This window comes from Pongo abelii, chromosome 13 (assembly GCF_028885655.2).
Source record: "Pongo abelii isolate AG06213 chromosome 13, NHGRI_mPonAbe1-v2.0_pri, whole genome shotgun sequence".
Taxonomy (NCBI): domain Eukaryota; kingdom Metazoa; phylum Chordata; class Mammalia; order Primates; family Hominidae; genus Pongo; species Pongo abelii.
The window spans coordinates 30,500,515-30,526,905 of NC_071998.2; the positions used below are offsets into that span (position 1 = coordinate 30,500,515).

Below are 26,391 nucleotides of genomic sequence, written 5' to 3' on the forward strand. Positions count from 1 at the left end.
GCCTCCGCTGCTGCCTGTGGCCCAGGGCGCATTTCTCAGATCTCAGCCCAGGCGCGCCGCAAAGGCGCAAATCCGAGAAGGTGCTGCTTTCGAGACAGTGGAAGCGCGTTCCGCCCCAATCCAGAGCGTCCAGTGGTTGGTTCCAGAGGATTTCAATCTCTAGCCAAAGGCGTTGGGGCTGGGCCGCTGCTAGGGCAGTGGGAGGGGATCGGGGCACCTTTGGTAGGCGGAAAGCTGAGATTCTGGGGTTCACAAGTTTTCAAGGGCGGAAGGGCAGGCTAGTCGCCAAAAAGAGAACGAAGATGCAAATAACGAGGAAGCCTTATGACGTTGCCTGGAAATAGTGGTGTGGTGGTTCACTCCGGAATGAACGTGGAGTTCTGGCTTTGAGTACCGCTCCAAGTTTAAATCCCAAGTCCCCTTTCTTCATTGTAGAAAAAAGAGGACTCAGAGGACGCAACACAGATACGGCCAGAGCACAGTTCCTGCTTCCACGTCCCAGAGAACAAGTGGCTTAGGATGGCCCCGAGTTCCCCTGTGGGTGCGCTTGTTGGGTTGCAGGCGGCCCTGTTTCCCTGCACAAGTTAGATGCTTACACATTGTGTTCATTCTTAGTGTGGATTATTGATTAAAGAACTGGGGCAAAAGCAAAGTAGCTACTCTGAGAAGGCAGGGTCCCCAGATGGTGCCCAGCGAGTTGTCTTGCCTCGGAGGGGAGGCTGACTGAGACTGTGCACCTGTTAGAACCTATACTACCCCATAGCCTTGCAGTTGACCTGCTGTTGCCAGCTTTTCCTGTGGGATCCCCAGTGAGTCCCTCTTCCAAGGAAGCTCAATTACACTTTTGATTCCTCCTCAACCCAGGGGAAGAAGGAGGCTTCTGTAGGAACATTATGATCTATGTACCCACTCAGATATTGTCAGTGGATACCAGAAGCTTGGCTTTGCACAGCTCTGAGAGTTTTCCCTTTGCGAACTCAACAGAACTTTTGAGTTTCCATTTAACAAAAAAGAAGTGAGACTGCTAAGCCAGGAATGTGACACATAGAGCACTTTCTCTAGTGATTTCTGGATATTATATCTCTTTACCTTCCCAACCAGGAAAAGAAAAAAAAGCAACATCTTTGAAGTACTGCGGGGCACTTTACAAACATTTCATTATGAAAATGATCCCCAAGGAAGGATTCCTTTGAAATTTAGCAGCAGCAACCCAGAAGCAACAAAAAAGACCAAAGTTACTCAAGAAGTATCCAAAGGCATCATTAACAAAGTAAAAGAGCATTTCTTGTCTTGGCCCACCCCACTAAGGAAAACACGGTAATTATAGTGAAAGTTAAGCTTGTACAGTTTCTTTTAGAATTAAAAATCTTCCCAAAAAAATCATTATAGGAAAGAATAGAAAATATCGATAGGTGAAAATGAATGTAAAAGGGGGAGATATTATAAACCTATTTCCTTGGAATAAATTTCTGAAGACGTGATACCTAGGTCACAGGGGCTGATGCGTTCTTTAGAATATTGAAGATTGCCATATTTCCCTGTAGAAAACAGGTCCCAGTTTACTTTCTTCCCAGTAATGCACAAAGGCTCTTATACCTTACACCCCACTCACATTTTATGTTGTCATTCTTTTTCTTTTCTGTCAAAAAGATGGGAGTATCTTGTCATCTTATTTTGCATTTAAAAATCAAGTTAGATTAAACATTTTTCACATTGTCTGTAGTATTTCTTCCTTTGTGATGATGTCAGTTTGTGCCCTTGCCTTTTTTCCAGTGGAGATGTTATCCTTTTTCTTTTGATTAGATGTGCTCTTTAAAAAAGCATACTGTTCTGACTTGTACCCCTGCCACACATTCAGAAAATGTATATTAACTGAAAGCGCTCAGCTTTCTCAGTCATTCTCTTTCCTCCAGGATAGCAAACACTTGGCAGGACTGCAACCATAAATGACTAAAGTAATTGACATCATGCCAGTAAAGTTATTAGAGAGAACAGGCAAAGACTTTATTAGAGAAATTCATGAAAAATAGCAAGTGTATATTTTATGCTCAGTAGCTTGCGTGTCCTAACTCCTTTACAAGCTTGTAGTACTATTTTTAATTTGGAACAACTCTGCTGATAGTTATTTTTACTAAATGGTTTGCACTAACTCATTTTATTGTCTGATCCTTCTGCTGATAGCCTGCATATACCATGATCCACAGTTTGTTCTTGTTCTCTTAAACATTTCTTCTAACTTCTTGGCTGAAATTTGCCTCACTTTTATCGTAAGACTTTCTTTGGCTATAACATTTGGGCCCTGAGCTTGGAATAATCTTGAATCTGAACAGTTTGTCAGCATGCTGTTAGTGGCATGAGCAGGAAATGGCTTCCAAGGGCAGAACCAGGTACACTTCAGGTATGTTTCACCCTTTTTTGGTGTATTTGCATAGCCACAATCTCTGTTAACTCTTGCTTGAAGGTAGATGATTCTGAAATGGGGTAGAGGTGCGAGAGGAAGAGAAAATCCATGTCAGCTAGGTGGTGAATTAATATAGATGAAGGGCCGTACTAGAAAAGTAAATAATCTAGGCAATCTGGCTGCAAAGTAACTTTTAAAAAGATAAAAGATATTAAAGTATTATGTATTATTAGAATAGCTAGTTAAATTAACTCACAGAATGTAGTCTTCTAACTAGGAAAATCTAATGTAAAATTGTTCCATATTATGACTCTGGACATTTTATTTCAGGCACATGAAAAACAGCAAAAGACAGATACCGTACCATACTTTTCCACAGCATTTTCCATGCCTTTAGATGTAGGAATCAAACAATATACATCAGGAATGAAGAGTGTGCTACATTAGAATCATAGCCTCTCAAAGGTTAAATGAAAGCTTAATGGTCATCTAATTCAACCATCCATCCACTTTCACTATGGATCTTCACTCTTAAAGTAATGAAATACCATTCTACAAGCATCAATTCAAACAAATCAAGCTGAGAAGGAAATGGGCCAGAAATGTCAACTTTTTTCCCCTGAGCAGGAGGGGGAAAATGTAAGAGTATTGACTCTAGGGAGCATGTATAAGCTCTTTTAATGTGCTGAATTTTCATAGGATAAACAACCTTGGCAGCAAAACAGTTAAGTCATTGAAATGTTACCATTTTGCAACATTCTCTGCTCCCCATCCTCTAGCCATTGTCTTGGTGAAGTTCACAGGTGGTATAGCAAAGCTCTTTCAAAATGGCCACAGAAAAGAGGAAGAGAGAATAGAAGAAGACAGAGAGGGAACCTTATTCCTTTAAAAATGTCTTAAAGACTTTCTAAGGAGACTCTTGGTCACCCCGAGGATGGTTGGCATTACCTCTCCTTAGAGAGGTGAATGTCCCTGATGTTCCGAGGCTACCAATCCAACTGAGGACAGGCTTACAGGATAGCACAATAATCCTTAAAAAGAAGATGGAGAAGGAGAAGGAGAAAGAGATTTCAGAGGGAAAAGGAATTTTAATTCCAAAAATGTACCTTATTTTCTCCTGAATAGAGCTGTAAATTTGTAAAAGTAGTACAAACATCTTCTGATTTCCACTCGGACAATCTCCCAGGCACAGTCACTGTATTTCTTTTCTTTCAGGAAATTGTCTATCCTGTTGAAATATCTCCTCAGTTCCAGGTTGCTCAGCTGGGGGACCCTGGCTTCTGAGGGTTTCATCTCATTCTCTTTCATTTCTTTCATGTCTTCGTTTTCATTCTCGTCTTCCTCCAAGCATTGGTTCAGGTACTCTGCTTGCTGATCAAGTCCTATTTGGATTTGTTTGAGGTGTCTCTCTTTCCAATATTTGAAGGTGTGTTGGCTGAAGATGTTGAAGGCCTGTAGGGACATTTCATAGAAGGCCTTCTTGATGTCCCTCTTCATAGGTTGGGTGTATTGCAGAAACTCTTGGGGCAACTCAAAAGCTATGTTTTCTCGTAGACATTCTACAGGAAATGAATTGCTCATACTACTCAGATGTCTCAGATTTTGCCAGGTGACTCTTCTCAGGTGAACGTTCAGTAAGTTACAGTCCAGGGATAGGGTGCCAGCAATGAACATACCCATAAGGAACTCAAGCCACAAACACTTTTGAATCATATCAGGTTTGGTGCTCATTTTTTTTTTAAGCTAAAAAATCCAGAAGATGTGTATTTGACAATGATGTTTTAAGTATTCCTTCATGTGCCTTTATATACCTGAATATCTTAAGCAGGAGGAGTTTTCTCTTTCATCATTTTACAGTTACCAAGGTTGCGGCCCCTTTCCTTTGCCTCTGAGGCTTTTTTTTTTTTTTTTTACTTTGGGTGACTACGCAGACTTTGGAAGTGATAACTTTTTTTTTTTTCCTGAAAAATGAGCAAAGTATTACCATCGTGTTACCTTAAATGCCTGGATGATCCATCCCAGCACTAAGGAATCATCATAACAAGACTGATGCAGGGTATTTCAGAAAGCCAAAAGCTGTGAGTCCATGCGCTCACTCACTCACTCACTCATCCAAATCTACTACATAAGAGGGAGTGATCCTTCATGAAAATATATTTTTTGTACCTGGTGCTATAGCCAAACATCCTGTCTCATTGAGTTAATCATAGACATTGACCAAATGACTGTGATTATTTGATTGCTAGGTCACCAGAGCACAATATAGTTTAGGTTTTTCCAATTTTGTTAAATTAAGCTTCTATATTTGGATATTTTCTCTTTTTGATTTTTCTGGATCTCCAAAAAAATGAAGAATAGATTTGGTCAATTTAGTATGGCACTTACTAAGTAGGAGACTAAGTTGGCTTGGTTTTCTGTTGCATTAGAAAATGTTGATAATCTCTAAATATCCTTTTCTTCAGTTAAATCCATCCTGGACTTAGCTTTCCATATGCCTCTCATACCTTTCTTAAAAGTCCTGGAAGGGGTTTTATATTTGAGAATATCTTTCTGCCTCATTAACTTCTCTCTTGTAGTATCATTTTCTTGTCTCTGGTTTTTTTTGGTTTTTTTTTTTTTTTTTGGTGTAGTTTAGGCAGTATTTTAAAACTTTTGCTTGATTGCTTGATTATTATTTCTTCTTGCCTGGTGGTTCTGGATTCTGTAAAGGCTTTTGTTTGCTCCTGTGTTTGTTGTGCACTGAGGAGGTATGTGAGTAGGAAGTCACCCATTTAGCTAAGTGAATTCCTAGCTGGACCAATGTTACTGTGGTAATGATGGCTATCTATTGTTTATGGTTTTTACTTTGTTTGACCAAATAACCTTCCTCTGATTATGGTTAAAGCAAATGGATTCTTTTCTCCAGGAAAATAAAATGGGTTATCATTTTAAAAAGGTAGCTTATTATATCTTCTCAAAAAAAAGATATACATTAATTTGCAATTAAGTCATTGTAAAATGGTAAATAGCCACAGTTCCACAAACATGGCAGACTTTAATTGAAAAGTTGGCTTAAAAAATTCTTGTCTAAAACAGTTGACTGCACCAAAGGCTAATTGTGGGTAAGTGGGATTTCTTAAAATCCTGGCTTTTAGGAAAGGTTTCTTACAGAAAAAAAATATATATATATATAATTCCATTTGTTCTATCTACATAAATTCTGATTTCATGGGCAGATTTCTTGGGCTGACCAAATTTGAAAAACATTAAGAAAACAGGCCCCTTTATATAGCATTATAAATTGACACAGCCTTCCTAGAGAGGAAAGTGGTGATATGGATCAAAAGCCTTAAAAATGCATAATATTTGACTCAGCAATTGTTCCTCTAGGAATTGATTCCCCAGAAATAATGATGATGCCCTTAAAGACTTAGCTGTAAGGAAGTTTGTCACAGCAAAAAAGGGAAAACAATTTTAATGTTCAGCAATAAATACTTAGTTAAGTAAGCCGTCAGTAGAAAACATATATGTAAGCACTAAAAATTATGTGTGGGAATATATTTGGTCACTTGGATAGATAAACTTTGTAGTTTAAAAAACAAGCTTATATTTGCATATAGAGGCTGATACCACTTTTGTTAAATATAGACATATGCATATATATATACGGAAAAAATGTCTTGATATATATGCGAAAATTTTAAGTCACTATCTCTAACTGGAAGAATAATGGGTGGTTTTTATTTTTATATTTTTATTTACCTAGATTTTTTAAGTTTTCTGTGGTCAGCAAGTATTTCTTTGTCTTTTTTTTTTTTCTTTTTTTTTTGAGATGGAGTCTTGCTCTGTCTCCAGGCTGGAGTGCAGTGGCGCGATCTCGGCTCACTGCAACCTCCGCCTCCCAGGTTCAAGCAATTCTCCTGCCTCAGCCTCCCAAGTAGCTGGGATTACAGGCACGCGTCACCATGTCTGGTTAATTTTTTTGTATTTTAGTAGAGACGGGGTTTCACCATGTTGGCCATGACGGTCTCGATCTCCTGACCTCATGATCCGACCGCCTCGGCCTCCCAAAGTGCTGGGATTACAGGCGTGAGCCACTGTACCCGGCCAAGTATTTCTTATTTAATAAGAGAAGGCTGCTTTTAAAAGAAGATACATTTAAAAAGGAAAAATTATTATACATCTGAAATGGGATCAATACTACTTTGTTTGTTTAAACATTTCTACTCTAGAGTATTTTGAAAGAAAATGTGGATTCTCCCTAAGGCTCAGTTCCAATCAGTTGATATGAATAACATACAGTATGTGGGAATATACTATTCTTGCAGCCATGTTTATACATGTATGTATACTTATAATTACACACACACATACACACAAATTCTATAAAGTGCAAAGCCTCTCTGAGGGCCATAGCTTTTTACATACCTCATATAACTTCTCTACCTAAAACTTCTTGAACTATTCCAATTAGAACTGCTTGTTCCTCATTTTGCTTTTACAATGCCTTGACCACCTTAACCATGGGTTTTAAAAAATAGATAATTGTATAAGTGTTGGTCTCCCAATTTAGTGCATTCCCCCACTTCCCTGAAATTGCCCATGGTTCTTAGTATACTTTTCACTAGTTTGAGACAGTTCAGTGATACTAACCAAGCTAAAAGATTGTTCAATTCTGCTTATAGGTATTGGAGATGGCTGCACATTTGGCTATTGTCATTCGTCTTGAAGTTGCCTGTATTTTCGGCCATGCACAGTTTTGTCATCTTCAGCCCTCTCACCCCAAATTTCCTCCCTTTACTATAATTCCATATTATATTCTCATTTATCTAAAAATGTACTTTTGTGTCTATGACATTTCAGTCACTGGCCTAGGTCCTGAATAAGGAGGAATAAGTTGTAGTGCATGATCTCGAGGAGGCTATTGTTGAAGAAGCAGGCATTTTCTGAGTGTTTGAGGCAGGAGGAGTAATTCTTCGGGTTCTCCAAGAGCATGGACTCCATTCCCCATGTTCTGTAAACGTTAATAGATGCTGATGTTGACAATATTCATGACAAAGAAGGAAAGATGGTTGGCGTACACATCTGTCCCTCTCCCACCATTAGGATTGCCTGTCTTCGCAAATAAAAATATATAACACTCATGCAATATTTGGGACATACCTACTAAAAAGTCATTCATTGTTTTTCTGAAATTCAGATTTAACTGGGTGTCTTTATTTTATCTGGCTACCCTATCCACCCTGCAAGCTCCCACTGACCTCTCACAGCAGAGCTCAGACGTGACATCCCCAGCAGAGAGCCATTCCTCTGCTACTCTTCCTCCTCCTGCAGAGTTACATTTGATTGCATTTCTCTATGCCGGCTTTACATGTGCACATACCCCTAACAAGTGAACACGGCAAAGAGGTCACCTGTCATACTAAAACAAAATAATACTGACACACACAAACATACACACACTTGTACACTCACATATAATCACTCTGATTAGAAGCATTATTGAATGATCAGTCACTGGTCATACCTCTGTCTGTAAAGCCAGAGGTATTGAATTTATCTCAAAAATATAATCAGAAAATTGAAAACAATGACAGTATAAGGAAACATTTTGACTCCTAAATTTATCTGGCATAACTGCTCAGTTTGTCATCAGCAGGCTATGCACTGACATGCTAACATGGTTTCCATGATATCTATTCTTATTTCCCTGGCATGGCTTGAGATCGTTTATACATGTTCAGGCTTTCCTCAGAGGGAGGGCTGGTTAGCAGGGGCTGCTCTGCTGTTTATGGAATTGTGTGGTGTTTATGTGGATTATGAGGTTAACTTTAATGGACAAGGCAGAATTTGACAAAATGGAGATGAGACATTTCAGTCTAGACGATATAGCTGTGATTCAGCTGAGGGGCATTTGGCATCTACTGATAAGATTTATTGCTCTCCATGAAAAGACAAGTTTCGAATCAGGGCGAGAGTAACACACTGATCATCCATATTACTCAATTCTTGAATGTGCATTGTTCCATTTGTAGGGTCATTAGGTGATTGAGCCCAGTAGAGAGCCCACGAAAGGGTAGCCTTGTGTCCAGGCCTAGCAGTACTTCCCATGGGACATGCAGAGGATGGTCATCACAATGTTGTGTGCAGCTATTTTATCCTCAGACAAACGCAGTCACCTCTGGCAACTTGATGTTTCACTCTTTCTCACTGCCTCAGCATTGGGGTCAGCCTCATTTGGGGCCAGCTTGTCTTCTGGTCCCTTTCTTGGCTCTTCTCTTAATGATGACCCTGATAGAGAAACTGATCATGACTATTCAGGGAATACCATGGATATGTGCATATGGTAAAAATTCAAACACTTCAGGGCAAGCGAAAGCTTTGCTTAACAGCTCAGCCTCATGTCCTGCTCCTCTCCTCCCCTGCGGCAACTACAGTTATCAGTTTGGTATGTGTCCTTGTTTGATACCTTTCTCTCTACTAAGCAATAAGTTCTGTGAGGGAAGGTATAACAACTGGCTCGTTTGCTTTCTCTTAAATGCCCATAGGGAATAGGAGAGACCTGGATCATATCCATGGGTGGCAGTAGGAGGACTTGGGTGTATATTTTTTAAATTGCCAATACAGGATTATAAAAATTGTGATACACTTTGAGGTTGAATCCTAGAAGTTTATCTATGTGACTGTATATAGGTTATCATTTGGAGATGATATTAAAAATCTATATTATTAGCCCTTTATGGATATGAGGTCCAGGATAAATGGCTCACCAGACCTTACCTGTGAGAGAGCCAGGCTATCACAGCACCTGGCCCATAGTAGGTGCTCAATGATTATTTGTTGGGTGACTGAATGATGATAATGAAGCCATGTCTTAATGACAGCAAGGTTATTTGGTGGTTTGGTTCCTTTTGTGTAGGGATATGGGGAGGACAAAGTCAGATGTTGGGGAAAATTAAGGGAATTAACAGAGTGGTAGATGGCAACTTAGGTGTCCATTTAATGTCCTGTGCTACTTCTGGTACATTCTCCTTGGGATTCCCTGAGGCCGGTCAGATCATGAGCACTTTTGTACCTCTACTCTAGTGATATCACACAGTTTTGTATTGCTTGGTTGATTCATATATCTTCCCCTCCAGAAGAAAAATGTGTCTTTCTTAGTTTTGTATCCATGGCACCTCTTACACAGTAAATGTTTGTTTAATCAAAAACTGCCGTGTGACTTCTTATAGTTCTCAAATCTGATTGAGTAATAACCTGTATGGGCAAAACTGCTGAGAAGTTCTAAGACCATTCCTCTCCACCACCCCCTTTTGCTGCTTTTTTGTACATGATGCTCCCTGTAGCTGTCATTTAATTGTTTCAACCTTAGAGGGGCTCTTTGGACAAACTAATATCCAGTTGTCTTTTCCAGCCCAACTGAAGATTATGCACATAGTAATTTCCCGCCCAGAAATAATTTGAGCTGTTAGAAAAGAATCCCTGATTAAAAGAAATGTAGCATGATGGAATAAGTATTTCAGTAAATAAATGTGTACCATCAGTAAAACCTACTCTCTGTTTTAGGATTACCAGAACAGCCTCCATCCGTATCCTCATTTCAGTGTTGATTTCTCTGGGTCCTTTTGAGCCCGAATGGGACTTTTACTTCTGAGGATGTTAGCAGACATGAAAGATGGATGTCACCTACCAGAATAATCCTTCTCTTTACTCAGTGAATAGATGTGGATTTTTTCCTAGATCACATCCAAGAGTGGCTGTAATTGGGAAGAAATGACAAGAGTGCAGTGGGTGATGGACAGAAATGTCCTCTTGTCTTGGGTAAACATTTTAAAAGGAGTTGGCGTTGTGGAGAGGAAGACAGTGTCTTCTTTTAATTACCGTCAGCTTGCATGTGGTCATAAGGTTTCTTGAAATTTCTGAAGAACAAAGAAAGGTATTATGATAGAATAATTTAAGTTGGCCTTACTTAGCCTGGCAGAGGATTCACATGCTGCAAATTTAAGGATTTCTTAAGTGTCTGAACAATGCCTGAGGTTGGGGGTGGTATCTAGGAATAATCTTCTAGAGCAAGGGGGTGGAGTAAGTGGAGAGAGGCCTCTTTTCTTCCTGCCAACATCCCTCCCCCCAGGTAGCCTGAGAAGAAGCTTGGAAAGGGTTTCCTGAGAGATGCTAGACTTTTTCCCATGTCTGAAATTAAGTTATTTATATACTCACTTACTTGTTTGTTTTCTTTATTTTCCATTTTATCCCTGGTGTTTAGCACACAGCGTACACTCAATAAATATTTATTGAATGAATAGATATGCATTTCAGTATTTTATCTTATGAGTATATTTTAATCTAAATTGAATATCAGATCAGTTCAGTAATTCTACCTCTTTTTTTTTGAGACAGAGTCTCGCTCTGTCGGCCAGGCTGGAGTGCAGTGGCATGATCTCTGCTCACTGCAACCTCCGTCTCCCAGGCTCAAGCAATTCTCCTGCCTCAGCCTCCCGAGTAGCTGGGATTACAGGCGTGTGCCACCACGCCCAGCTAATTTTTGTATTTTTAGTAGAGACTGGGTTTCACCATGTTGGCCAGGCTGGTCTCGAACTCCTGATCTCAGGTAATCTGCCTCGGCCTCCCAAAGTGCTGGAATTACAGGTGTGAGCCACCACACCCAGCCAATTCTACCTCTTGATAGAACTGTGTAACTGTGTAAATATAGAATGTGGACAATAAATGATAGTTATCATTATCATCTGTTGCCTACAGTGTTAGACACAATGCTAAATTCCAAGAATACAAGGGCAAACAAGACAAATACAGTCCCTTGCAGAGGTTCCTGGAGGCAGTCTTAATCTTAAAAGGCACGAGTTGATGAGAGTTTGAATTAGGAGAGTGATAGCAGGTATCAAGAAGACAATTACTTAGAAGTTAAGGTTGGCAAGTTTTGGAAATTGATTTGGAATGGGAGGCGGGGGTGAGAAGGAGGAAATAGACTAGGGAGAAACTCAGTTTTCTATTTAGGTATATGATTGTGCCACCAACTGAGAGATAGCCTGTGGGAGGAGGAGCAGGCTTAGGGGAGCAACTGGTGAGTTCCATTATAGACAAGTTGCTTTGAATTGTCTGAGATAGCTAAGTGGAGATGTCTATCCAGCAGTTGGATATATGGGCCTAGACAAGAGCAGAAGACTGATGCTGGCAGGAGAGATAGATTTGAAGGTATCCACAGAAGCTGTAAGTGGTAAAACTATAAGAATCAGTGGGTCTGTCCAAAGAGAATATATGGGGAATGGAATGAAGTGGGTCTATGTCAGAACCCTAAGAATATGCTATGTTACAGTGGACAGCAGAAGAGGAAACTGAAGAGTATGGTCACAGGCATAAGGATAATGAGTTTTTTCAGGTTTTTTCGTTTTGTTTGTTTGTTTGTTTGTTTTGTCTCTGCGTCTTTGCCCAGATGACTCCACAGAATTTTCAACATAACACTGTAATCCAGCTATTCTCAGTTAAGTTCTATTTGCCAGTGTTGATCTAGGCCTAATGCCCTCCTGTTGATGTGATTCTTTAAGCTCAGAAAGAAGAATTAATTCATTGAAAACTATGGTCAAACTCTTTGGACTATTTTAGTATATGCCTCCCATGAAATACATCTTACTGCCAGGCATGTATGTGTGGAGTTCTTGGCAGTCATCACTTGGACTGCAAGTTCGCCTGGTTTCTGTACTTCTGCCACTTGGGGCTGTAGGAGTTTTGGGATGTATTCATTTCCTAGGGTTGCCATAACAAATCACCATAACTTAGGTGGCTTAGAACAATGGAAATTTATTCTCTCATAGTCCTAGAGTCTGGAAGTCCAAAATCGGAGTGCCATCATGACAGTGCTTCTGCCAAAGCCTCTAAACAAGAATACTTCCTTGCCTCTTCTAGCTTCTGGTACTTGCTGGTAGTCCTTAGTGTTCTTTGGTTTCTAGTTGCATCATCTCTGCCTCCACAGTTACATGACATTTTTCATGCATCTGTGTGTCCCTTCACATGGCCCTCCGATGGCCTTCTTATCAGAACACTACTTGTTACACTTAGTACCTACCCTAATCCAGTATGACATCTTCTTAATTTGATTACATTTGCAAAGACTTTTGTTTCCAAATAAGGCCACATTATAGGTAATGGGGGTTAGCACTTCAGTATATTTTTGGGGGAGACACAGTTCAATCCATGACAGGGGATATGGTACAGGGAGCCTTAATGGGGAGAGGATCTGGCAACAAATCTAGCATGTTGGAAAGAATGGCTTGGAGACATTGAGCTAGTATGGAAGTGTTTAACTGTAGGTCTTTGTTAGACAGAAATGTAGTATATGAGTAGATAGTGTTAGTGCTCATAAGCCTGTCAACATGATAAGCCAGACATTGTCTCTAAGTATTCTTTGGTAACAATCTGTATAGCTATTAATAATAATAAAGAATAAGTTTAATTTAACAATTATTAAGTGCCAATGCTCTAGATACATTCTCTTTAATTCTCACAGTTACTATACAATGTACATGATACTAGCCTCAGTTTAAAGAGGAAGAAATGGAAACTGGGAACTATTGAGCAACTTAACCAATGTCACAGAGCTAGAAATCCACAGAATCAGGATTCCCGCCCAGGTCTGTCTGAGGCCACATTGTCTTTTTACAGGACTAGGGTCATAAAGGGTTTGGGTTAAAATCCACTGTGTGTATTTATGCATTAATAGCCATTTTCATTCTCAAAATAATTTGAAACCATTTATAGAAATATATATGATACAAGAAAACAAAGATTAGTTAAAGAAATCAGAACTGAGGGAAAACAAGAGTAAAAAAGCAAGATGAAGTCAGGGGCACAGTTCAAATGTAAGAATGCATGCCATAATGTCCAATGTCAATAGTGTAGAGGGTTGCAAATCTCAGGGCTTCCTACAAGCAAAGAGATAATATAATCTGTTAAAGTATTTATAGTATCCAAAAGGCCAAATGAAGCAACAACAAAACTAAGTCTTCAGGAGAAGCAAAGCTTTTCTTGGTACTGAGTTCTGGGAGGAATTTCTCCCGTGGGCCTTCAAAGAGGGAGCACTGTGAGATGTCCTGAGCAAAGACCCTAGTAACTTCTTTACAGGAGTTACCACTAGCACATGCATGGAAGAGCTAATTCTTACAACTTCCCTCTGTGTAGGCTGTTGTCTCCTTGCCAACAGCCATGCAGTTCCTTGGCAGACATGCTGCAGAGGTTTTTGGTTTTTCTCATGTTGAGCTACAGAAAAGAGTTCAGCTGCTCCACTGGCTTGGGATAGCATTTCTTCATCATGGCCCAAAGTGGGGAAAAGCATGGTCACACATGTTGGCATTCTCAGGGGTGTTCAGTGTGGAAAGACTGCCCTGACATTTAAAGAGCCCTTGCCTAGATCCGATCCTGCATTTCCTGTTATATATACAGAGGAACTTCTGGGAAAATAAGCTGTAGACACAACTCTCTTTAATTCAGTCAGAACTGGGAAAACAAAACTATTCTGTCAGATTGACCCAGTGTCATAAACAAAAATGAAGTGCATGCTGGATTTCCACATTGTCAGAAGTTTGATTTGCTCTATCTCCTCTAGAGGAATAGTTGCAGATATAGGAATCTAAGGAAGCAACTTGTGGTCTTATTTTTTTTTTTTTTTGAGCTTGTGGTCTTATTCTGCATTGAGTTGACTTTATTTTCTCTGAAAGAGCTTCTTCATAAATTGGATGTCTTAAAATTAAAAACCAGGATAGCCTTATGTCTCCAAATATTATAGCTAATTAAATACTGGGCTATCCTCTTGGAATTATCAATTTTGCATAATTGAGTATTTTTCCTTTAAGAGTAGAACTCAGTGTGTGGAAAGAGCCATATGAATGGTCCCAGAGTTAAAGCTTCTTTATATTCCCGGGAGAGATGTACTTAAGGAGAAATTGGGATTGCCCTATATACATCCCTGCCAGAATCACTCATTGCTAAATGTGATAATACGGTTTCTCATGGATGGTTCCAGTTGTTGGGTCAAATAATTCAGAAAGTATCTACTGCATGTTTATTCCATCCACCCATCCATCCATCCATCCACTCGTTTATCCATCCTTTCATCTCCAAGGAGATGTTGCCTGACACAGGTAGTAAAAAAGAATGGAGGAACTTCATGTCCTCATAGTGTGTCCAAGTCTTCAAACAATAACAATAAAATTACCAGGCTTTATAAGTACTATGAAGGAAATAAACAGGGCAAGAAGGTAACTGGGGGAGGTGATGGATGAGCTAAGATCTGAAGGGTGAAGAGCAGTTAACTGTGTACAAAGCTGGAAGGGAGCATTTTGGACAGAGGGAACAGCAAGTTCACAGGCCCTGATGGGAAGAGCTCAGGATATTTAAGGAATACAAAGGAGATTAGTTGGGCAGAAGTAAAGGGAATGGAGAGGTTGGTACTAGGATAGGCTGGGACTGGTAGGGCACAGCAGGCCATGATGGAGTTCCAGTTTTATTCTAAGACCAGTTAAAACATATGAAAGAGTTTCAAACAAGAGAGTGGTATGATATGGTGTGTGCTTGAAGGAGATCCCTTTGGGGGCCTTGTAGGGGGACAGTTTGGAGAAGGGGCTAGAGTAGAAGCAAGGAGGCCAGGTTGAGGGCAGATATTTCAGTAGGCCTGGGGAGAGTTATGGTGACCTAGATTAAGGTGGGAGCAGTAGAGATGGAAAAAATAAGACTGGTGTGAGGCATGTTGTTAGTACGTTACTTAGGATATATTTGGGTTCAGGTTAATATCTGTGATCACCAAAGGCAATTTTCCAGAAGTACCATTGATAATGTATTTGATTATGAGATCTTTACTGAATTAACATGATAGTTTTTTGGTAATCAGTAAATATTCTCATTTAGCATTTGATCTTTAACTGAATGGCCTTAAACTAGGTTAGCTCCCTTATACTTTAGCCAATGATATAAATAATTTACTTAATTGGTCTTAGGTTGAGGTTGAGGCTTGAATTTCCCAGGTTTGGCCTGAGGCTTAAATTTCTTAGAGTATCCCCTGATGTACTTTCCTGTGTGTACGTAGAACAAATGCATATTCCTATACATTATAATATTTAGATAAAATAATGTTTTTCGTGATTGATTTAAACCATGGATAACTACAGTCAAATCGTAATGGAATATAATCATATAATTGTGAAGTTAAAAAAGTAATCCTAATCTATTATTTACTAAATATAGATGAGAGCCTAGAGCTGACAATGCCAATTCTAATTTGATTTAAAAACAAAAACTCAGAAATGTCTATCTGCACCAATGCTCCGACACAAACTATACACCCATGAAACAGTAGTGTTTAACAGAGTGAATCAAGATGTCCCTGCTACTGGAGTCAAGCAGTGCTAGCCTTTCTTGTGTCACAGAAAAACTAAATAAATGAAATGAATTTTCTATACTTTAAGGTTGAAACATAGAAAATTCAACCTTCAGCAATATTTTTATTAAACTTTTGGCATCTCTGATGGTTTACTTAGATTAGAACCTAGTTTATAATGATACCTTAGTTTTAGATTATTTAGTTATTTTATGAGCTAGTGCCTGAGTCTCGGACTTGGCACACAATAATCCAATTTATTATTTTTATAAATAATCTCATAATGTTCTGCTAAAATCTCAGGATTTCCAGATGCTTCAGACACCAGCTACTGTAAAAAACATCCAAAATTATAGGATGGTCTAAACATGATAGAAGCATTCCTCCTGTGTACCCAGCTCAAAACCAGGGTACTTGAGCTGCAGTTGGGTCTCTTATAAGCAGTGGTCAGAGACGTAGACCCTTTCCCTCTTGCGGCCCCGCCATCTTCCATGTGGCTTCCTTTATCAGGCTTGCAGGACTTATCTTTGTCAGGCTGGAGCAAGGGGGCAGGAGCATGGAGGAGTGTGCATGGGAAGGTTATATGGTTAGGCTTAGAGGGACACACAACACTGTCAGTCCCATTCCATTGGCTGGAACTTAGTCACATGGCCACAGCTAAGTGCAAGGGATGCCAGAAAATGTAGTCAGGTGCCCAGGAAGGAGAGGAAATAATTTGGTGAACAGCCCACCTCTGATCTATTTAGAAAAACAATCTAGCAATCAAAATGCATTGAGACTGGTATAAGTTAGATCAGGGAGTTGGGCTGGCGTAATGGGGCACATTATAGATGCCCAATAGAGATTAAAAAAAAAAAAATCCTTCTGGAGAGGATTGGAGTTGTCAGCCATAGGCAGCTTTCTAGTGATTTCTTTTCTGAAAGAGTAGGAGAAGTACTGTTGAAATGAAGGATTTAAATTTTTTCAAGGCTACATAAATAAGAAGGTAAATGATTAATTTGCTTTTTTTTTTAAAAAAGCATACTTTCCTTGGAAGAAATATATTTGGTAGGATGGTACTGTCATTTGCTTTCTTTAAAAAGCAGAGCCCATGGAGCTTGTTTCTCACAGGAGCCAACCTGTAGATCCTTCAGTACCATCCGCAGCTGATGCTAAACTGGGCATGAAGCGTGCATTGAGCACAGTGTTACCGGTGAATGCATTATTTCACTTTATCACTGACGGAATGCTGCAGGATGGATATTTTTATCCCCATTTTATGGCTGAAGAACCAAGGCTGCAAAAAGTTACATAACCTGGCAAAGTTCACACCGAACTAAAGGCTGCCTGATTTTCTATTAAACTGTTATTTAAGTATAAAATAAAGGGTTCTGAGTGTCTCATGTTTTTCTTTCTTTCTTTTCTTTTTTTTTTTTTTTTTTTTGTCAAATAAAGATGAAAATGTTTTACCTAATAGCATCACTACCTTAACCTCTCAAAAATAGCTTTTTCGAGAAAGACTTTTAAAGATTCCTGGCTTCTGACAAAATGAGTTAAACACACTTGGGTCCCGTCTTCTGCCTGTGGAGAGTGAGATTCTTTCCCTCTCCATGCGGTCAGTTTAGCTGCTGGAAACTGTTTATGAGTCCCTACCGCTTGACCTGACTTACGGGACCTGGCAAATATGATCTCAGGGTGTGGCTGGAATTCATTTCTGACTTCTGTGGCTAAAGGAGGAAAAGGCACTAATGCCCCTGTGAGAAGAGGCAAGAGCCAGGGACCTGCCAAGGTCTCTGCAGTAGACTTCAGGGAGTATCTCCTGACCCCCACTGTGTGGAACTTGGTGGATCCTGGTGCAGAGACAGGCTGTGGGTAGCACCAGAGCATCATGTGATTAAAAGAGAGGATGGACTGATTTTCAGTACAGCATCTTGAGGTGAAGCAGTATTCAAATCCATTTGCTCAACATTGGTTCCATGAAACACTAATTTGGCTAAAAGCTCCACAAAGGAAAGATTTTGTAGCTAAAGAAAATTAGAACACCATATATATTTAGACTTGCAGCGTAAGTTAGTATATGAAAAACCTCCAATATCTTGCAGCAAGGCACCTGTTAAACTGGTCTAACCTATAATATAATAAACTTATTTGACTACATACTTTTAAAAAATCACACTTACTAATATCCTGAGGAATTAATGTTTTGGGGAACATACTTTGTGTATCACTGATCTAAATAGAGCATACAAAGAAGACAATGTTAGAAAAGAAATCCAATATACAAATTAAGATGGAATACAGGGAGGATTACAGACTGGAAGATTGCGCAGTTACTCTTGGTTAGGTAATATAAGCAGCAACAATGATCACATCATAATTTCAGTGTTTTCTCTGATTTTAAACAAAAGAGAAATACGAAAAACTCAAATGTTTTATATTGTAAAATGCCTTTTGTCCTCTTTATTTTTGTTGTCTTCCCCCTTTCTCTTTTTCTATTACCACAAAAGCTTCTTGATTTTCATCAAATGAGTCACTGAAAGTTGGAACCACTGGAGAAAGATGTGTTCAAATCCATTGAACAGAAGATGTGTTAAAATCCATTGAACAGAAAGTTAAGTTATTAGTTAAGTACATAGTGTTACTAAAATCTGTTACATAAATTTGTTGGAGGCTGGGTGTAGTGGCTCATGCCTATAATCCCAGCACTTTGGGAGAGCGAGGTGGGTGGATCATCTGAGGTCAGGACTTCGAGACCAGCCTGGGCAACATGGTGAAACTCCGTCTCTACTAAAAATACAAAAATTAGCCGGACGCGATGGTGCACACCTGTAATCCCAGCTACTCAGGAGGCTGAGGCAGGAAGATCACTTGAACCCAGGAGGTGGAGGTTGCAGTGAGCCGAGATTGTGCCACTATACTCCAGCCTGGGTGACAGAGTGAGACTCCTCTCAAAAAACCTCCAAAGAAACAAAAAACAGGCCAGGCATGGTGGCTCACTCCTGTAATCTCAGCACTTTGGGAGGCTGAGGCAGGTGGAGCACTTGAGGTCAGGAGTTCGAGACCAACCTGGACAACATGGTGAAAACTCATCTCTACTGAAAAGACAAAAATTAGCCAGGCATGGTGGTGTGTGCCTGTAATTCCAGCTGCTCGGGAGGCTGAGGTGGGAGGATCTCTTGAACCCAGGAGGTGGAGGTTGAAGTGAGCTGAGATTGCACCTCTGCCCTCAAGCCTGGGCAACAGAGTGAGACTCCGTCTCAAGTAAAAATAAATAAATAAACTAATTAATTAATTTGTTGGGCTGATAATTTCATTTCATGCTTCTTTAAATTTGGGGAACTTGAAGTATTTGGGGAATTTCCTTCCCTCCTTCTCTTCTCTCCCTCCCTCTTTCTCCCTGTCTTCCTTCCTCCCTTCCTTCCTATAGCAAATATGTGTTGATACTAAGGCTTGGCATTGGAACTATGAAAGTTACAGTATCTCTTAATGTGTGTGTGTATTTATGTATTTTTACTGGATGACGTGTGAATAATGAGCATTAAGAAAACTAAAAACATCTGTATTAGTCACTCAACAATTTTGCTGGCTTTTCTGTAGACTTAGACTGTGGCATGGTACACTGGAGAGTGGCAGATCTGTGGCATGTGGATTATCATTTTTTCCATAATGCCACGGCAGACATCGCCAACTGACGACAGCACTCAGTCTTGCTCTGCCCATACCTTGCTTTCTCCAGTTGTTCCAGACAGAGCAACTGGAACTGGAGCTGTTTGCTTTTCCAGGAGTAGTGGAAAGGTTAGCATTTTAGGAGACCTTGGTTCTATTCTAATGAAGTGTTTGACCTTGGAAAACAGCCTCAATGGGCCCTATTTTCTTCAAATATTTAGACTGGGTGATTTACTGTATTGTTTTAAGCATAACATTAATGTTGTTTCTCTGTCTACAAATCGCTGTCTGGGGACAAACTTAATTTAAACTCAGCATAGTTTTTTGCCTGCCTGTCTGGGACTCCCTTTGATTTCCCACTTGCATTTATTAGGGGTATCTGACACCTTATCTCCCTCGTTTTTTGGTGTGTGAGTTAATATTTTAATATACTTCAATTTATTTTATTTAGTTTTAGAAAAATAGCCTTCAAAATGAAAAAAAATTAGTTTTAATTTCTTGCATTTGGTGATGTAGGCCCTCTGAGTTTGTTTTTTCTAGAAGTGCCTCAGCCATGTTCCCAGGGAAACTGCCTCTTCACTCTTCTCCAAATCCTGCCAGGACTTCTTGAATGGTCCCTACACATGAATTCCTCAGCTTCTGGAGAAGCTTCTGGCTTAATGGATGAAAATGAAAAAGACTCTGAACAACCTTGTGTTTTTTTAATGTGATACTTTATAAAACCTTTTCAGTTTAGATCTTGTTATGGTTCATTATTTGTGGAGTATCAGTATTTAGTACAGAGATTTCAAGAAACTCAGTCAAAAGACAGTATGTTTTAGCCCAAAGGCATTATTCTCGTATCAGTGGAATACTTTCTTCAGGAACTTGTCCATAGGATTTTAATATCCTGAGTACGTATTACAGAGAAAGTCGTATTTCCCAAGTGAATTCCTTTGGTCCCCTAAAATGCTGCAGAACTCTTGGTTGGAGCAATTTAGCAATTCACTATTGGTACCCTCTTCTATACCTCCTAACCAGTTACCTTGAAATCTTTAAAAACAAAACAGACAAACAAACAAACAAAAACTCATGTGTGTGCTAAATCCATTTCAACAGAAAAATAATAGAATTATTATAATTACCAAGTTTAATCGCTTGAAGAACTTAAACCTTCTGGATGAATGATTGCTAAGAATCACTTCAGAGATGAAAGGAGATCATCGTTTTTAAACAGACTGTAGAACATGACTTTATTTGTAAATGGTCATTCTTCAAAAGATATTTTTTGAGCACCTGCTTTGTGCTGGGCATTTTGCTACATGTTGAGATATAACTGACTCATAGAGATTCTTTCGACTTAGGCACCCCAGTAGGTCTGAGGGGACTCAGCCTAACAGTCACTCTCTCCTTCTGTAGCTGTTAAAACAAGCATCAAGGGACAAAGTATTGCATTAAATTCCATGTACTGAATGCCATTGTATAGTTGCATCCTGAAATAACCAAGAAATCAACCCAGACCTGGAAATCCCTCATCAGAAAAATGTCCATGCCAGTCCTGGTTGCTGTAAGAAGACTTGTTCTAGACCAGTTTACATTTAGGGAGTGCACATTGTAAGCACCATGGTAAGGGATGCAAAGTACAGTAAGAGATGTCCAGTGAGGAAAAAGTAACCACTGTACACAATATGACAATAACAAGACTGGGCTGACAAGTAAGTGCTCTGTGAATTCTGAGATACACAGAGGATCCCACTGGCTGGAAAGAAAACAAGAAGGTAGGAGTGAAGTATGAATAGAAGATACTTGTGCACTTGAATCCCAGCCCTGCCACTTACTAGCTGTATGACCATGGATGAATTTCTCACCATATGGAAGCTTCTGTTTCTTTATCAGCAAAAGAGGAATCATAACATTGACTCATAGACACAATGATAAAAATGTAAAATGCTTAGCACAGTGTCTTAAATGTGGCACACAGCAAATGGTATCAGTCACAGTAAAACTCAGTAAATAATTTTGCTTGTTTGTCTATAAAGCAGCAATACTACATCATAAGACTATGGTCAAGATTAAATAAGGTGGGCTGGGCGCGGTGGCTCATCCCTGTAATCCCAGCACTTTGGGAGGCCAAGGCAGGTGGATCATGAGGTCAGGAGTTCAAGACCAGCCTGGCCAAGATGGTGAAACCCCGTCTCTACTAAAAATACAAAAAAAAAAAAAAAAAAAAAAAAAAACCTTAGCCGGGGTGTGGTGGCACCTGTAATCCCAGCTACTTGGGAGGCTGAGGCAGAGAATTGCTTAAACCCGGGAGGCGGAAGTTGCAGTTAGCTGAGATCAAGCCACTGCACTCCAGCCTGGGTGACAGAGTCTCAAAAAAAAAAAAGATTAAATAAGTTGACATAATTAAAGGACCTGGCACAGTGCCTACCACATGGAATATGAACATATACAATAAATATTGGCTATTGTGATGATGAAAAATGTGGGTAGATGAGAGGAGACATTTCAGATACAGGGAAGAGGTACATAGCCTGGTATGGGCTTGGCAAATTACCTGGTTCTCTAGGATGCAGGTTTTGTTCAAGTGAGTAGTAGTTGAAAGGTAGATGATGGTTGTAAAATATGTTAAACATGAATTAAAAGCCTCTTGATTGGGGATATTAAATAAAGAGTCTGGGATTCCAGAAGGAAATTTAAATGAGTGATCTCTAAGTTTCCTTCTGTTTGAGATTCTGTGGTTCCTCCAAGACTTCCAGTGTCCCAAGAAAAACTTGTGAGTCAAACATCCCACTGCAGTAGTGATCCAGAGCTGCAGCCTGGAACACACCAGCAATAAGGCAATGCTTCTCCGTTTTGATAACAGCAACTCATCTGCTAAATGAAAAACAAGTTTTAGTTTCCATGTGGCAATCTGCCCAGGCATTTAATTTGACAGGTAAGAGAGAGAGAGGTAAAAGCCCATGAGTGTAATTGGTGACACGTTATTTCCTGGTCATTTTTTTCCCTTAGTTTTGAGAGCCAGAGTCAAAGAGAAGGAAGAGAGAGGGGAAAAAAAAATGGCTCTCCGGGAAATGAGTTTCCAGGCAGAGCTGAGACACCTGAAGAATGTGTCACTTCATATACTTTGCACGTGTGAGTCAATAGGCAGTTTCAGGGTTTGCCAAAGTGCATCCAAGGGCTGGTGCAAGAGAAGAAACCACTCCAGGAGAATTAATATAATTCTGGTAAGACAGCATCATGCATTAAGCTTTTAAGAGGGCCTGAGAGGTCTGTGGACTTCACGCAGAACTGTTTGCACGGCATTGGCCAGAGTTGGAATATAAGCTAGTACAGCATTCCCAACCTCTTCCTAAATTTATTTTATGTGAAAATAAATTTGGAAAACTCAGAGTTAAGCAAGTCAAAGAGGTTTCTTTACTGCAGAACATCTCAGGATCTTTCTTATGCTAATATGAATTGTGAGTGTCCAAGAAGCGGAGTGTGAATGCAGTACTTCCCACATTCACGGGAAAGTGGTAGGTTTTAATGTAGAATGTGTCTAGGGACTAGAGTCTTAAGCAGCCCTTTGGGAAAAGCTGATTTGGGGCAGGAACACCAGGCCATCATTCCTTCACTCTTGCCCTTTCCCAGGGGGGTCTAGGTACAGACACAGATGTTTGCAGGCAGCCCTGTCATTCTAGCAGCTGAATGCAGGACACTGTCCAGGAGAACACCAGTCATTTGCAAAACATGATGGGGTATGGTAGGTAAAATAATAGCTCCCCAAAGATGTCCACATTCTCATACATAAAGCCTGTGAATATGTTATCTTATGTGCCAAAAGAAATTTTGTGTATGTGATTACACTAAAGATATTGAGATGGGTGATTGTTCTGGATTATCAGGGTGGGCCCAGTGTAACCACAGGGTCCTTATGAGAAGGAGGCAGGCAAGCGAGAGTCTGAGGAGATGCAATGACAGAAGCAGAGGTCAGAGTGATGTGGGGCCACAAGTCAAGGAATGCAGGCAGCCTCCAGAAGCTAGAAAAGGCAAGGAAGTGGATTCTTCCCCAGAACCTCCAGCAGTAACACAGCCTTGCCACCCATTTTAGACTCCTGACCTCCAAACTGTAAAATCAACTTATGATGTTTGAAGCCACTAAGTTTGTGGTCATGTGTTACAGTAGGGGTGGGAAATGAATAATGAGGTTTGATATTGGTCCCACTTTTCCTGTGCTTGAAGATGGATGGATTGACATGCTTCCAGACCCCTTCTAAGGCCCTGCTCCTGTTCAGGACTCTGATAGTCAAGGAGGTCAGCCGTAACCACCCTCTGGCTAGTGTGCCCTGCTTTCTTGCTGTCCTTCCTTTATCTCCCCAAGCCCCAGGGCCAAGTATCACTCTACTGCTCAGATGTGCAGTGACCAGGCCAGTCACTGACAGTCTTTGAAAGAAGTGATGTGATTGGCCACTGGTTGTGCTATGCATCTGTCATTTTTGTAGTGTGGGCTGAAGAGTATAATTCATCCAGTTACTACTATAATATCTTGTGGTAACTGAAATTTGAACAGGGTTGTTGTAGGATAGATGTCATTTAAATTGTGCTCACTGAAATGGGTGCATATCAGAACCACACAAAATGAGGACTGCATCTTTTAAAATCATGGTGCAAATCCTGCAGTAGCATTGTTATCAATGGACTGGGGGACAGACAGCCGAGCCATGTCCTCTTGTGTTTGCTGAATACCGAAGTATAAATGTGGCTGATGCAAGCATTAGGGATGTCAGTAAATAATGTATGAATTTAAAGTTGAGCAAAAGATGATGAAGCACTATTTGTACTTTGGGTCTGATGGTCACAGTTCAGTTATCCAGGAATCTCACTCTGAGACCCTGTGATTTGCTTGTAGGAGGTTGATTAGGGACTGCTTATGGCCACAAGGACTGGCAGGGGAATGAAAGCAGGAGAATGGAACAGAGGGAGAAGATGGCTGTGATGCACAGGGGGCTCTGGAGCTGGGACAGCCTGAAGAGTGGTCCTGAGTTAAGGCAAGGGGGCAAGGCCTTTATGTTTCTCCATCAGCCAGTCATTGGCTGTGGGTTGCCCAACCCCAGGAGGGCAAACTCCCTCCAGGGCGGTGGCTCTCTAACTAAGCATGCTTCTTTGAGAGGCCCTCAGCTGAAAGCTGCCAGCCTCTAACACTCCCAACTGGGAGAATAAATGCCCTAGTCCTAAAGGAATCTGATGGCACATTACAGGGTCCACTACACTATTCTATGATTCTGGTGCCACTGGACAGCCAAACTTTACAGAGGGCTAATCAGTATTTTAGCAAGGTTCAAGTCAGAATCTGGGGCAGAGTATGCAGGAAGATGAGACAGGAGCACAGGAGAGCTGACTGAGGCTGCTGCTGACGGAGAAGGAAGGGCCAGCTTCTAGGACAGTGACCACCTCTCCTTCCCAAAGAACAGCAGCCAGTTGGGGCTGGATCCGCCTCCACTTTGATTTTCATTTATGGTAACTTGTTAATTTGCGAGAAGTTGATGGTCTCGTTACTTTATCTTGCCCTTTTCAGGCATTTGAGCTCTGAATTGGAGCAGATGGAGAGGACAAGAACTTGAAATGAAAAGTTACTACATTTGACATTCGTGGTCAATTTTTCCTCTAGTAAAATATAGGTACCTTGTAAAGGCAAATTCAAATTTTTTCAACTCCCAGTCCTTCCCTTTCCCTCCTTTTTTCTTCTGGTTCTTAGACCTCACACGTGTGTCATGTTCTTCCTCCAGTCTAGTCACCCCTAGCTCTTTATTTGAGGAGAATTAGATGCCTGAAGTCCGGCTCCTGCTTCCCTGAATTGGGAAACAATGAAGTCAGCATCTCTCATTCTCTGAACTCACACTTATAGTTTTGGGAAACTACCTCTTTCCCCCAAGAAAAAGGGTCTGCAGATCTCTGAGAGAGGTTGCTAAGAATTCAGCAGGGAGATGAATAGGATAATAGAGGACTTTGTCACAAAGGGCTGACGCCATGTTTTAGAATTGCTGATCTTAACACTTAGGCTAAAACCTGGATAAAAAGAGATTCCTGCCTACTTTCTTGTGACATTCTCTTTAGAAAGACTGAAAATACTCCCGTCTGTAAGAATTTAGTTTGGGCATCCTGGTGGATTGAGGGCTTGGAGGCCACATGACAAAAGCTTTTCATCTGGAGGACCAAGTCTGACCCTTCAGTAGTGGCTGCCTGGAGAGGCTGTGTTAAGAAAGATTCTGAAGCCAGAAAAAGCTTCTGTCTGCTTAGCTGATGGCTGCCCTGGCCGTGTTCCTGGGGAGGAAAGGGACACCTGATGTGTACTTGGCCATCTCAGGACATTAGTCTTCACACAACAGTCCGCAGTTGGCTGATGGGTGTTTTTGTGCTTAAACACTATATCCAATGCATACCTTTAATCCGGTTTGGGGTATACTGTAGTTTGTGAGTTATTCAGAGGTAAAATGCTAAGTACAGGATGCCAAGTTAAAGAGGTAGCTGTCCAGTCCCTAGACTTCACAGAAAGAGTGAAAGATAAATTAAATCCTAAAATAAGTATATGAATAGGGAAGAGATAGTTGGAATTAGTATTAAATATTATTTGGTTTGATATTGTGTAGGAGACCTAGATCAATGACTCCAGATCCTAAAGTGCTAGACCTGAGGATATAAAGATTGCTGTGGTTTTGAAATGGAGAATTCGCTCATTGTCTCATTTGATCTGATAGTAGGCAGTGAAGTATGTAAGTAGAGCATACAGCACTATGCTTAGCAAATCGTGACTAGAAACTGGAGATCTGTCAAATTTGTAGGGAGAAGGATGGTGTATACATGGAAGAAATAAGAGAGGCGAATTGATGGCAAAAAAAGGGAAGACAAACAGGGTCAGATTCTAGTCTTTGCCCTTTTTGTTGAGAGTGGGTTTTTTTTTTCCTGAAAGAGCACCAAGGACTACAGGTAAAACTTGAACTCTAATATTTAAAATTCCTTTTGCCTA

At 40.3% G+C, this 26,391-nt stretch overlaps 2 protein-coding genes across 3 annotated transcripts in view; one reads left to right on the forward strand and one right to left on the reverse strand.

Annotated features, from left to right (window-relative positions):
- MOB3B (MOB kinase activator 3B) overlaps positions 1–26,391 on the forward strand; it is a 234,430-nt gene that overhangs the window by 1,662 nt on the left and 206,377 nt on the right. The gene's annotated exons all lie outside the window — the stretch shown is intronic.
- On the reverse strand, positions 3,392–4,179 carry IFNK (interferon kappa). Its single transcript, XM_002819726.3, has one exon. It carries the CDS (start codon positions 4,130–4,132, stop codon positions 3,509–3,511), a length of 624 nt encoding a protein of 207 aa, XP_002819772.1. The 5' UTR covers positions 4,133–4,179; the 3' UTR covers positions 3,392–3,508.